The 13940-nt window shown below is 50.6% G+C and overlaps 5 protein-coding genes across 5 annotated transcripts; 4 read left to right on the plus strand and 1 right to left on the minus strand.

Moving 5' to 3' along the window:
- Positions 1 to 1016: 1016 nt before the first annotated feature.
- Positions 1017 to 6639, plus strand: ASPVEDRAFT_50524 (uncharacterized protein; the record flags this gene model as incomplete). The annotated part of the gene is made up of 3 exons (XM_040814322.1): positions 1017 to 4812; positions 5365 to 5529; positions 5597 to 6639. The coding sequence occupies 3 exons, from the start codon at positions 1017 to 1019 to the stop codon at positions 6637 to 6639; spliced, it is 5004 nt and encodes a 1667-aa protein (XP_040664714.1).
- A 187-nt stretch (positions 6640 to 6826) lies between these two features.
- On the plus strand, positions 6827 to 7945 carry ASPVEDRAFT_38419 (uncharacterized protein). Its single transcript, XM_040811697.1, has 3 exons — positions 6827 to 6997; positions 7065 to 7164; positions 7257 to 7945. The coding sequence occupies exons 1-3, from the start codon at positions 6897 to 6899 to the stop codon at positions 7494 to 7496; spliced, it is 441 nt and encodes a 146-aa protein (XP_040664715.1). The 5' UTR covers positions 6827 to 6896; the 3' UTR covers positions 7497 to 7945.
- On the minus strand, positions 7644 to 10508 carry ASPVEDRAFT_80583 (chloride channel protein; the record flags this gene model as incomplete). The annotated part of the gene is made up of 7 exons (XM_040816898.1): positions 7644 to 8537; positions 8584 to 8938; positions 8984 to 9309; positions 9371 to 9448; positions 9498 to 9857; positions 9910 to 9977; positions 10037 to 10508. The coding sequence occupies 7 exons, from the start codon at positions 10506 to 10508 to the stop codon at positions 7644 to 7646; spliced, it is 2553 nt and encodes an 850-aa protein (XP_040664716.1).
- A 270-nt stretch (positions 10509 to 10778) lies between these two features.
- ASPVEDRAFT_489989 (histone-fold domain-containing protein) lies at positions 10779 to 12181 on the plus strand. Its single transcript, XM_040814108.1, has 4 exons — positions 10779 to 11123; positions 11173 to 11258; positions 11316 to 11406; positions 11463 to 12181. Exons 1-4 carry the CDS (start codon positions 11048 to 11050, stop codon positions 11765 to 11767), a joined length of 558 nt encoding a protein of 185 aa, XP_040664717.1. The 5' UTR covers positions 10779 to 11047; the 3' UTR covers positions 11768 to 12181.
- Positions 12182 to 12284: 103 nt separating this feature from the next.
- Positions 12285 to 13262, plus strand: rip1 (ubiquinol--cytochrome-c reductase catalytic subunit RIP1; the record flags this gene model as incomplete). The annotated part of the gene is made up of 4 exons (XM_040816899.1): positions 12285 to 12549; positions 12699 to 12787; positions 12864 to 13014; positions 13081 to 13262. 4 exons carry the CDS (start codon positions 12285 to 12287, stop codon positions 13260 to 13262), a joined length of 687 nt encoding a protein of 228 aa, XP_040664718.1.
- Between the last annotated feature and the right edge of the window lie 678 nt (positions 13263 to 13940).

Below are 13940 nucleotides of genomic sequence, written 5' to 3' on the forward strand. Positions count from 1 at the left end.
TGATCGAGTAAAGACTTGCTTCCCTGGACCCTTGAATTTGATACAAGATCGCGTGGATGGCAGACCATGGTACATGTGGTTCCTCAGGCTCCAACAACGGCAGGCAGTCATCGCCGAAACGGCGGAGTCGGATATCGGATCCCCGGCGATGGATCGGTGATAGGACGGGGGTTCAAGCCAAAGTCCGGCGGAAGAAAAGCAGAAGAAAAAGAGTCGGGACAGAGGTGAGTCAGACTGTCAAGGCTGTCAAGAAACCAGGAACCCAGAGATCCGGCTCCTGTTTCTTCCTTAGGCTCCAGTGTCAGCGCCGAGCCGATTGGCCGCGGGTGCAAATCTGGGGCTGAGTGGCCACCTGACCCAACTCCCTCAACTTCCGGCGACTCTTCGAGAACTCAGGGCTGTGACGTCCTGCTCGCGTTGATTAGGAATCGCCTGCGTGTCAGATTTTTCCGCAGCCGTTAAAAGTACTGTAGATGCTTCCAGCAGGAACGGCCCCGTAGATAATTGGGACCATCAACACTGGAAGAAAGGGCAGAGACATCCATCCCTCTGAAACAGTCATCGATATCACATCCCCTGAATCATTACCGCGGCGGCGATTGGCTGCTGACGAAAAGCACAAGATTGAATTCTGGAACTCTGGATCCACGCTAGTCTACTTTGGGTCGAGAGCCAACGCGACCACTCGTCCAGTTCCTTTTCCCCTTCTCATAAAATATCCCTCGATTCCTGTCTCGTCAAACTCCATCCTACATTTTTCTGTCGCCGAGAAGACGTCCCCGTCTTCCCTTTTCAACCTTCATCTTTCCCTTCTTTTACCCCGCGCGTTCCTTTGGCGACCCCGTCGTCAAATGAACCTGCATTACCATCTTTGTCCCGATTATAAGGTACCTTTGAACCCAAAAATACAAATCTCCACGATTCCGGCCACAAGCCCGGAAACTTCAGTTCTGGACTTGCTAACAACCTAGTAGTGCTGCCTCTTCCCCTTGATGAAGAGGTCCCCCGCAAGATAAATGGTCTTCAAGCCGTTTACCCATATCGCGCGTCAGAGTTTCACCAAAGCCTTTACTCATGGCTATGCTCAATCGGTAGTCGCGGCGTCGCAGTCATCCTACGCGTCGTCGACAACACTAAATCACATTACCACCGCTAACCCGGCAAAATTCTCCCGTACTACTCAGTTACAACATGTTTTCCAACCGTCGAGTTCGGGTGCTGGCGCAAAGGCCAGCCACGGCAGCTCGGGCGGCGGAGATGCTGGGTTAGCCGCGTACTATGCGGCGTGGCAGCAGGCCCAGCAGACCGGCGATGACAGCGACTGGAAACAATTGCAATTGAAACGGAGAGTCGGCTGGAAACCGCTGACAGAGGAGGAGGCGAGCACGGAGAAGGATGAACACGATCTGTCCCCGACCGCCCGCGCTGATCTCAACCGTTCGCCCCATCTTACACAGGCGTCTGCCAATGCTGACGTCGGTGCAAAGGTGGAAGAGGCCGTTGCCCGGGAGATTCAAATACAGGAGGAGCAGGCTCAAGCGGAGGAAGCTTCCGACGTGCAGGATGCTTCTGCCACAGAGGCCTTCCCTGATCTACCGGATGATGTTGCCGCTGTTGGGGATTTTGCGACGGAGGAATCTTGTCGTGCTTCTGAGCAGATTGTGCGTTTAGCCTCCGACAAGAAGTTTGCGGACATTCCCGGCGCTTTTGCAGCACTTTTGCGAGATGGTCTCACCCCGACCGTTGCTGCCTACAATGCTTTGTTGGACTCGGCTATCGAACTGCACGATGATCTATCACAGGCGATCCCGAAGGCACTCGACGTTTACTCGGATATGCTTCGTCGCAGGGTAATTCCCGATGAACAGACATACCAGATGCTCGTTCAGCTTTTCGTGATGCGTGCCCACGATGCAATGAAGGCAATGGAGGTGCTAGAGCAGGAGAGGGTCCGTTATGGAGGAATGGAGGAACCTGGAAAATTCATGTTACACTCAAGTGAGCTTGAAAAGGCCATCCTTACCGAGGATGATTCTCTTGGAATTGCCATGAAATTGTTCGACACCGCCACTTCCCGACATGCGGACATTGTCTTCCCTCTTGACATTTACCGCTATCTGATCACGGCCTGCGCCAATGAGGGTAATGTGGAAGGGATGATCCGCGTGTATGCGCACATGGAATCGCACAAAGTTACACCTCACGCTTCTATCTTCCCGTCGATGATCGAGGCTTTCGCTTCCTCTGGCGACCTGACAAGTGCTGTGGAGTGCTACAACGAGTACCGATCACTCGCAGTATCCGACGACAGTGGTACATTCTGTATCGTTAAGCGCTTGGATGGCCAGGTCTACGCGGCTTTGATCAAGGCATATATTTCCTGCGACAAGGAAGAAAATGCAATGCGCTTTCTCGAGCGGATCCGCTCCTCCTTTGACGACGTGACGGAAAACCGTGAAACACGCCAAGAGGCCCTTGAAGCCGTTATCATCAACGATGCTCTTGTGCAACACGCTCTTAAATCGGGTGATCATGCAAAGGCACTTGAAGAAGCCAAGAACCGGTTGCGCGACGGGGCCTTGGATCAGGCCATGTCGCAGATCTGCATAACCGCGGCCGATTTCGGGAACTCGAAGATTGCATCCGAAGCATACGATCTTCTTCCTAAGGACGTGGAGACACGACAGAAACCTGCCATTTCGATGTTGGCTCTGCACGTACGCGACGGCAATGTGTCATCTGCCCGATCCCTGTGGCTCATGTTAAGCACTGTGGGTCAGGCAACTTCGGATATGGTACAGCCGACCGTGATGTATGCTGTTGCTCTTCTGAAGAGTGGTCACACTGATGAGTCTCTCGTTGAGGCGCGGAATATGTTTGCCCGTATTCGCAGCTCCTACAACAACTCGTCTTCCAACACAATTCGTGAACAGATCAACGAGTGCATTCACCTTTTCAGTCGCGTTCTTGTCCAGGGTGCTACCGTCCTTTCGCCTCAAGCTTCCATGTCCCTTCTCTGGTTGATGGTAGAGAATGGCGGTCTCATATCGCCTGTCGTTGAACACGCTGTTGCCTTCCTTGGGCCTCTTGAAATTTCCCAGCTCAGCCCTCGCGACCTGGCTCTTGCTTTGCAAGTCCAGGCTGGTATCTTGGTAAACAACAGCGCCATATCTTTCGATGCTGCCCACCCCATTCGCTTCTCCCACATGTTGGATATTGCTTTGGCAACAGGTCTTGCTATGGACGCCACTACCGTCAATCTTGTCGATCAAGCGGTCAACAAGCTGTTCACTAGCCGACCTGACATGGTCCACCGATGGCACAGCTACCTGGGATTGGTCTCTAGCCCGTCTACCTATGTCTCTGGACCTCATACTCCTGTTTCTGAAATGTCTAGTATGAGCTCGGCTCCCAGCGAGGACACCTTTGACCCTTACGCTTATGCAACCGACTTCAAAGGATCAGCGATGATTGCCGATGGACTTGAGAGCACCCACGGTCGGCCAGAGTCCAATCTCAATGAAGCCCTTAATAGACTTCGCAACATGCGACGTGCTGGTCGTCATCCCCGCTACATCACCTATGCGAAACTCATCGCTGCCGCCGCCAAGAGCAACCGCGTCGACCTTGTACATGAAGTCCTGAGCATGGCCAGGCGTGACGTTCCTCTTCTCCCTCAGTATAAGGCTGTCAAATACGGATGGACTTCCATCCTCGATGCCATGGTTGCCGCTTGCTTGACCCTAGGAGACCGTGGGCTTGCTGCCAAGTATCACCACGAGCTTTCCGAACTTGGCTCTGCTCCATCTGCCAACACATTCGGCTTGTACATCACCACTCTGAAGGAGTCCACCAAAACTTTTGATGAAGCTACAGAAGCGCTGAAGATCTTCCACCGTGCTGTCGCAGAGGGTGTGGAGCCAACATCGTTCCTGTACAACGCTCTCATTGGCAAGCTCGGAAAAGCCCGTCGTATTGATGACTGCCTTCAGTATTTCGCGGAGATGCGTGCCAACAATGTTCGTCCTACCAGTGTTACATATGGAACTATCGTCAACGCTCTCTGCCGGGTTAGCGATGAGCGCTTTGCGGAGGAGATGTTCGAGGAGATGGAGTCTATGCCAAACTACAAGCCTCGCCCTGCTCCCTACAACTCCATGATACAGTACTTCTTGAACACAAAACGCGATCGCAGCAAGGTCTTGGCTTACTACGAGCGCATGCTAAGCCGCAACATCAAGCCGACTATGCATACTTACAAGCTCCTTATCGATGCACATGCCTCTTTGGAACCTGTGGACATGGCAGCTGCGGAGAAAGTTCTCGAGACCGTCAAGGCGTCGGGACAAGAGCCAGAAGCCGTTCATTACGCGTCGCTCATTCATGCCAAGGGCTGTGTGATGCGGGACATGGAAGCTGCCCACAATGTGTTCAAGTCTGCAGTGTCAAACTCCAAGGTCCGCGTTCAGCCTTGTTTGTACCAAGCCCTCCTCGAGTCCATGGTGGCCAATCACCAAGTTGCACAAACCGAAGCGATCGTTGAGGACATGGCTAAGCGTAGGGTGGAAATGACCGCGTACATTGCAAACACCCTCATCCACGGATGGGCAGCAGAGGGCAATGTCGAGAAGGCCAGGACCGTCTACAACAGTGTTGGAATTGAAAAGCGGGAACCAAGCACGTACGAGGCGATGACTCGTGCTTTCTTGGCCGCCGACGACCATGCGAGTGCTTCTCGCACGGTGCAGGAGATGCTCTCTCGCGGGTATCCCTCGGCCGTGGCTCACAAGATCGCTGATCTTGTGGGCAATGGTGCAGTCACAGCTACTCTTTAGGGTGGCTGTTCAAAGTTCCTTGACGATAAAAGTTGCCTCTTTTCTTTCAAAAAAAAATAATCGCATTCATACAGGGCTGGACCCGGACTTTTCTAGCTCTCCAGCCCGCTAATGACTGCACAGATACTGGGAGGCACTTGATTGCCAAGAGCTCTACATATTTATTTGAACATATATTTGCATTCAGCGGGGGATGGCGTTATGGCATTTTTGTACCTATACCACCGTTTGGGCTTTGGGTTTTTTTTTTTTTTTGTTTTTTTGTTTTCATTATTTCCTTTGTTCGATAGAGACTCTCAACTCTCATGTCATGATGATAAAATGACATCAAGATCTAAATCAATCAAAAAGTTGCATATATTTGGAGGTCACCCATGTTAATGGGTGTGATGTTGTATGTGTCATAAGTGCTATGGCGGGTTTCCCCGATTCCCCCACCTCCTCTCCAACACCATCCCACCTTCTCTCTCGTACACCCATTTTGCGCCATTGCGATTTCCTGTGGAAATATACACTCGGTTTGTTTCAGATCTTTGGAGTTGTCTTTCTTCTATGAGTCACCATCGACTGCACACCCCCGCTAGATCTCTTCTACGTTGGTTCCTGCCTCGTCGCAACTATCACACCAGCCGTTCCCATTTTTCGGCCATGGACTCTACAAACCCGGAGCATAAGCGGCCAAAGAAGCTAATATGTACGTCTCTTTATATTCGTATCAAATTAAACAAAAGCCGAAGAATGCTAACCTCTTATACTCTCAGTTGCCCCCGGTGATATCGAAGCCGCGTCTCAGTCCCAAACCCCCAAGCAATCCGAGCTGGTCACCACCGCGTCAGCCCTCCCAACCCGACTTCTCGCAGAAACTCTACGAGCGGATACAATGACCCCTCATACAGCCCTGGATAACAAAGTCGTCTCCAACCCTGCGCGTGCACACCAGTTCGTGCGCAATCCCCCGCTCACAGTCTCCCAATTGCACCCGACAAACCCGCTATACCAGTTCCATGCTTGGTTTCGTGACCCTCGATTAGAGCTCTCGTCGGCGCCGGAGACGTGCACACTTGCCACGGCGTCTCTCCCATCGGGCCGTGTGAGTGCTCGTGTAGTGTATCTCAAGGAGTTGGATGAGAGAGGTTGGACGGTATACAGCAATTGGGGCAGTCGGGAGGGAAAAGGCGGGCAGGTTTTCGGGTCGGGCGGGAGCGACAATGCTGACAGTAGTGCTCCCGATGCGATGCCTGTTTCATCGGGGGTGGATGAGCCGCTGGTCCAAGATTTGGGGCTACAGCAGCAAGGAAACAAATGGGCTGCGCTGACATTCTGCTGGCCGGTGTTAGAACGCCAAGTCCGGATCGAAGGGATAGTTGAGCCGTTGAGTCGCGAGGAGAGCGAGCTGTATTGGCGGACGAGGGAACGCGGGAGCCAGATTGGGGCCTGGGCTAGCTGGCAAAGCAAAGTACTTTGGTCTGCTGAGCCTGATAGTCTTGTGAGTCGGCGACGAAAGAGCTTTGGGCCCGGTGAGGACTCGATCGTTTATCCTGAGATTCCTCATGATGTTAATGAGACGGATATTGACGATGGGCGTGAGCTGTTGGAGAAGAGGGTGCAAGAGATGGAGACGCGGTTTGCTGATACAAGGGACATCCCTCTACCTCCATTCTGGGGAGGCGTACGTTTGATTCCGGAGTCAGTGGAGTTCTGGCAGGGCCGTCGCAGTCGACTACATGATCGATTCCGGTACGTGCGGATTCATGGCACGGACGAATCGTCGTATGAATGGCGGATTGAGCGTCTTTCACCATGATACGAAAATTACGATAGAACAGAGCTGTAAATGAGTTGTAGAATAGATAATACAGAACCCAACCACACAATGATTTCTAGTTTGTGCAGCAGCTATACTTGTGGACGTTGTACTATACAGGCGATCGGCGCAGTATCCGATACTTGGCAGAAGCTCCGGCAACAAGATCGCCTTCCCGACCATGTCTCAATAATCGCAACTCCACCTCAAGGCCAACTATCCCAATCTCTCCTTCTCACATTATAATAGTATACATAATGCCCCAACCAACAACCCAGCCCCAGGCTAAATCCCGCTGGATTATTCTCGCCGTCGCCTCCGGCGCATTCGCCGCGCTGAACGGTCTCTTCGCAAAACTGTACTGTCTCCAAAAGGAACCCCAAATAAAGGGTTGTCGAATATGAACTAATAGTATGAATGCGCAGTACCACAGACGAGCAAACAACCTCTTTTGCAAATGCAATTCTGTCTATCTTTGGTGCGAGTGTCGATGACCATCCGTTCCTCCTCCTTGTTGTCAGGGGGGTGAGTCTTCCTTGTTTTTTATATCCCATCATCCCCTCTCCTCTTATTCTACTATCACCCTGTATGGTGAAACATTAGCTAACAAAACACAGATCTGCCTGGGCCTCAATGTTCTATGCAACGTAATAATGTGGGCGCTGTTCACGCGAGCCTTGACGGCGGCGCCGTCAACAACCAAGGTGTCGATTACGAATACGTCGGCTAATTTCCTCGTGACCGCGTTCTTAGGAATGGCTGTGTTTCAGGAGAAAGTCGCTGGGCTATGGTGGTTGGGTGCGGCGATGTTGGCCGCTGGGGGGATTCTTGTTGGGATGAGGGAGGAGTCAGCGTGAGCCTTTCTTTGAGTATGATGGCCTTAATAATTAAATGGATTATCTTGGGACCCTGGTTTGGTCTATATAGTTAGGATATAAATTACCGTGTGTTTGGACTGTGGTCCGTCTATCATTGTATAGTATACATCGCACATTCTCGTACATTTAATGCCTCTCTTCCAATTCGACCATGCCGTCGTCCGCATCGTCGTCCTCTGTCCCTGCTAATATGGTAGATGGAGATCGATCCTCTTGCGGGATAGGCCTGACATCTCGTGGTCGTCCCGACATTTTGGAGAACTTGGATCCAATATTCCGCATAAAGTTCCAAATGCGTTCTTCTAGCGTATCAGTGTCTTTTGCGCTTTGGTACACTCCTAGAGGAAGCTCTGCTTGCTGTGTCGCCGCCAGTGCTTGCTCCTCGGCCTCTACCTTAAACTGATATTTGAGGCAGTCCTTGACCGTGACGAGCCCAGTAACTCGCCCACGGTGTTCTACCAGAATAACACGTGGCCCCATCTTTTTGAAGATCTCCATAACAGTCTCTAATGGTAACCGGGGGTGGACAGTTAGTGGAGTGTGGTCGACGTATCTGCTAAAGTCCACAAAATTGGACCCGGAACTGCTCTGGATATTGTCGAAAGTATCTGGGGTTAAATGTGTGCGCGAGGCGCGACGAGCCACCGAAGCCTCCGCTGCTTCTTTGGTGAATACACATTGAGCATTGGGGGACATCATGCCTCCAATCCTAGCTCGACTAATGGCGTAACGGAGCTCTGTACGGCCAATGTAACCGACCAGGGTTTTGCTTGAGCGGTCTTCAACAATAGGGAAACCCTGGAATTTGTTATCGCTCAAGAGATGTTCTGCTTCGCGCACTGGGAAGTCGGAAGCCGGAAGAGAAAGGGGGTCGCTCGTCATGGCATGAGAAACGGGAACATTGAAAACGTGATCTTCCTTATTATCAAAGAATGGAAACCCGTTGGCCCAAATCATGCGGTCAGCTATGCCGCCGTTTGAGAAGCGATCACTGACAGCCTTCGTCACACCAACCACGATCTGGACTTGTTAGTCAGAGCAAAATTGGGGAAACTATATTGCATACCATGGTGGGAAGAATATAGGTTAAAGCCCCAGTCAATTCGAACATGATGACGGTCACCGAAATAGTCAAGTGCATTATTCCACTCAGAGCGGCACCTGCACCTAGGAATGCGTACGTTCCAGGAGTAATACAAGGAACATCAGGTTCGCAGGCTGAAAAGAACCTTGAATCTGGAAACGATTCATGTAGTGCTTGGACCATAATACCGACCATGCGACCGAAAGATGCCCCAACCGCCATTGACGGAACAAAGATCCCAGCAGGTACCTTGCAACCATAGGATATTATCACCAATAATATCCGTAAAACTGTCGCAGTAGCCAGGGATGCAACTGTTGACCAACGATATTTGGCTCTACTTCATTAGCAAGGCAGTCAACTGAGTTTGGAGAGTACTCACTGGCAAAGTCCGTGGTAGTCATGATCTCCTTCGCATTCCTGGAACAGCACTTCCATCATTTCTGTCATGTTGATTTTCAAGAACACATTCGGGAAACAGATCACAGCAGTGATCGCGGCCAAGACCACAGATTCAACGACAGCATACTGCGAGAGATATTTCTTCCTGAATGCCTGAACACGGAGATTCCACTTGATCACTAGCGCTCCATACAATCCACCAAAAATAGCAATAATGACGAAAAATAGCAACTCGAAGAAATGCCAAGTCCGGTCATACTGAACTTGAAACATGACAAGTTGCCCGGTTCTGAAAGGATTCATTACCTATGGGGTTTAAGTATATGCTCAACTGGAAAAAAAAAAGGATGGGAAGGGATAAACATACGGACAATACCCCAGTCGCAACAAGGGCACAGAAATAGCTCCGCCACAAGGTTTTCAATGGGAAATAAGACGACATTTCCTATTTCAGGTCAGAAATGTTGTTCCAACGCCAGGTAAGGTGAGCATACTTCAAGAGAGAATAGTACGCCACCAATTGGACTTCCAAATGCAACAGCAACACCGGCTGCCGCAGTTGCTGTCAGAACCTCCCTGGTCTTCGACGCACTCCGCTTGTACTTGGTAAAAAATCGCGAGATAACGTTTCCTGCGCAGACAGCGAAGTGAACGCTTGGCCCTTCCTTACCCACCGATAGACCGGACGCGATGGCCAACGGGAGGGCAATTGATTTGATCAATAGCGTCCACCCACCCAAAAAGCCTTTCATAACGAAACCCGCAATAATGCATTTTATCTCTGAGATACCTGAGCCCGCGGCGTAGGGTGCGAATGATTTGACTAATTTTGCAGCTATAAATGAGAATAAAACCTGTCAAAGTCTTAGCGGTTTTTCGGCTGTGATGGAGGGGAGCTCGAAATACCGCATAAAAAATATATAGGACGTAGTTCACGATCCAGTAAGAAGTCCAGCTTCTCCACTCGGAGCAACCTGAAATAAGCAGCGGAAGTTAGCTGGGCACCTAGATCAACAAGGATGACTATACATACCCCCCTCCGCTCCCCAGCAACAGAACGATTCGTTAAGATAGAACGCGGTTGTGCAATAACCCAACTTCACATCCGACAACCACTCGGTAATGATATTCAATACAGCCGATATTAACCCAATGGCTGCCCCGACTATTGTGATGACAAGCCATGCTTGTCCAGCGTCGTAAGACTCCCGTACTTTCTGTCTCCATTTAAATGCGCCCTCTTTCTCCCAGAAACCGGAGCCCTCCTGTCGCTTAATCCGCCGTCGCGCTTGCTCGTGTACCGCATCTTGGACCCAGTCGATGGTCGTAAAATCTTCGTATCGCTTGATCTCACTGATTTCCTCTGTGACCACGGGAGTCTGGCCATTATTGTCGGTGGGCGAACGTGGACCTTGTGACGAGGCCGATAAGCCCGAGAACCGTCTCCAAAGGCGGTTCTCAGGCGGGTCGGAGGGGGAGGGAATGGGGGACAGTGAGGGAGGCATCGAGCTTGTAAGCCTCAGTTGAACCGGTACTGAGCGAGCATACCTAGGTAGTTGAGCTAGAGATATATTTGAATGGTGAACGGACCATGGACTGTCTTGCGTTCATTCGGAAACGTCAACTGGCGGTCGATTGGAAACGCGGCTACCACGTGAGATAAAGAGTCTCGAAACGCTTATCGCGTCAAAGCACTGGGTGTCGGGCATGGAGAGAGTAACTATTGTTGGCCTACAAAAAAAATAATAATAATAAAGAATTTACATAGCCTTGAACCGACTTCATTTTGTCGTGATATCATCACCGCCGACCAAGTCTAGCCGACAATTGACTCGGGATTGTTGGAACTACTGGTCCCTCCATTGTCCGCCACGCGATATCGATGCGGCACGCGCGACCATATCCTTTCCACCTTCCCACTACATACCATTAATTGAATCAGAAGCCACGCGTACCCTCGAGCGATCGAACTCTTTCGGACATTCCGTGATAAATTTCGGTTTTCCCAATCGTCAGCCGTTACAGTTTATCCTCCCAGCCCGCGATGCCCACCAAAGATACCAAACCCGCGCCCGGGTCCGATGCGTCGCCTGAAATCACGGGGCAGAGCTCTCTTCCAAGTACGCACAATATACTGCTGGTATTTCTCTTGCTAATGTTATCATGCAGTTTCTCGTATAAAGAAGATAATTCAGCTGGATGATGATATTGTTCAGTGTTCGAGCAATGCGACATTTGTAGTCGCGATGGCTACTGTACGTGATTGTCATTTAAAAGTTACCTTGTCAAACTAACCAAACCAACCCTCTCAGGAGCTCTTCATTCAATACATCACGGAGCAAGGGCATAATGTCGTCAAATCAGAACGGAAGCCAAGGAAGACTATCCAGTACAAGGATCTAGGTACGCGGGTCTACACCGATTCATTACCAGGGCAATGCTAATAATACCCATTATAGCGACGGCCGTTTCGCGAATAGACAACCTCGAGTTCCTCGCCGATGTTATACCAAAGACGACGACATATAAACAGTTCAAGGAGAAGCGAGCGAAGGAAACGGCCAAGGAACTTGAGGTCGAAAAAGGACAACGCACGTTGAATGGAGCATTGCCGCCGGTCGCTGATGTGGCCGAGGAGACTGCGAATGGGAAAGAGGATCCCTCACTGGCTCGAAGTTCAAGACCCCCAACCGTCACGATGCTGGTGGATGGTGCTTTGGACTCGCAGGCTAAGGATGACGACGTAGAAATGGCAGATCAATGACTGGGTTAGAGAAAAGCGAGCGGGAGCAACTCCAGGAGTTTTTTGGGGCTTTTATTTTGGGTTATGGGTTGCATTAGCTTGTATATTAATCGATTGGCATTGTCATGTCTCGTATGGTTTGATGAAATGTTCCATGATACCTTAATCGTATGACGATTCCGAAACTGGAAATCTGCGGCATAACCACCAAAAATTCCACATTCTACCATTGTCGGTTCCGACTGAGTAGTAAATGTCAACTTCATGGATCCAAGCGATAAATGTAGATTTCAGAATAGATAGTGCATGAAGAGGAGTTGACGCTGATTGTGGTGGTTTGGGGGTGGGCCCGGCGGCCAATCAGGAAGCGAGTATTTCCGAATCGCTTTTCGTGAAAGCTCGACCTGAAGCCGGGAGGCCGTCGGAACTTCGACCTCAGAATTCCTCCCTCATCCGCTTCTCTCTACGTCCCATCCCCCCTCCTCCCCGCCTCCATCGGTCGTTCTAATTGCAATTGATCCGCAATTGCTCTCTCGCCATGGCTCTCTCCTCCGCTTCCGGCTCTTTGCTGCGCGCCTGCGCCCGCCAGCAACTGTCCACGACTTCCCGCGCCGTCGTCGCCTCCCAGCAACGAAGCGGCTCGACTTTCGACAGCCCGTTCACCCAGAAGGATACCACCAAGATCCCTGATTTCAGCAAATACTCCTCCAAGAGAGCTCCTCGATCCAACCAGGTTTTCTCCTATTTCGTCGCTGGTACTATGGGTCTGGCCTCTGCTGTCGGTGCCAAGGCTACTGTCCAGGGTAGGTGTCTCTGAGCGTTTGACAATTGGAAAGAAACAGGGGCGAAATGGCCATAATCCTGAATATTTTGGAAGTGACGCCATGGAACAAGATATGGGCCGGTTTGTTTACGTCAAGAGTCAATGGGCTGACATGCGACTTCGCGATAGACTTCCTTGTGAACATGTCCGCCTCTGCCGATGTCCTTGCTCAGGCTAAGGTTGAAATTGGTCTTGGTACAATTCCTGAGGGCAAGAACGTACGTTTAATGCCCTGTTTTTGTGGCCTTCTGGCTACAGCCTTGCGCATGGCAACTAACGTAAAACCCACAATAGGTCATCATCAAGTGGCGTGGCAAGCCCGTTTTCATCCGTCACCGTACCCAGGATGAGATTAAAGAGGCTCAAGATTACGACTGGAAGTCTCTCCGTGACCCCCAATCTGACGAAGAGCGTGTGCAGAAGTCCGAGTGGCTTGTCATGCTTGGTATGTTGAGAGGCAGTATCTCATGAGCATTCGCGATAACTGACCGCTAATTTTCCTTACTATTAGGTGTCTGCACCCACCTTGGTTGTGTCCCCATCGGTGAGTCCGGTGACTATGGTGGCTGGTTCTGCCCTTGCCACGGTTCGCACTACGATATCTCTGGCCGTATTAGGAAGGGCCCGGCCCCTCTGAACCTCGAGGTTCCGCAGTATAACTTCCCCGACGAGGAGACGCTTATCATCGGTTAAGCGAGTACATATATGTCAGTTTCGATGTCGGTGGTTGAGCGATGGACACCCGAGGGGGAATTTGGCAAAGGTTTGTGTTTTAGATGAATCCCTGTTATGTTAAGATTAGAGGGACCGTGTTTTTATATTGACCCACAAAAAATGAGCCGCCTGTTCTATTATTCCAAACCCTGCTCCGCTCATAGAGTCTGTACACTCACTGCTCATGGGAGTCTTTTCTTGCGGTATAGACTACGTTTCTCACTCCTCTCCCGTTTGCTCTTGTGGGAAACATGAACTGGTCCCGAGGCGAGGGGCGATGGACAAATGTCGCTGAAGATTTTGGGTCATGTATTCTAATCTACCTTATCTCCTTTGTTCAATTGAGCTCTGCATTATCGTTAAATTACAAGCCCTTTGAGCCTTGCGCCATCTGGTTTTGTAAATGTTTTAAACGTACTGTGGTTTAAGCTTGTGAGTGAGTCCATCCATGGTCTTGATATTCCCGATTCGTATGCGCTCTTTTCGTACGAGACTTATGCTTGTTGATTGGGAGCAGGGATTTGGCACTCGAGTACTTCAGCCTTGCGGCCGTTTGGTTTACAAAAGCAGCATAGCATCTCAGCCTCGTCAATGTTTTCCCATATTGTATTGGGCTTCACAATTCTAATCCCTGCCATCAACACATCACACCTGACC

This window comes from Aspergillus versicolor (genome assembly GCF_001890125.1).
Source record: "Aspergillus versicolor CBS 583.65 unplaced genomic scaffold ASPVEscaffold_2, whole genome shotgun sequence".
Taxonomy (NCBI): domain Eukaryota; kingdom Fungi; phylum Ascomycota; class Eurotiomycetes; order Eurotiales; family Aspergillaceae; genus Aspergillus; species Aspergillus versicolor.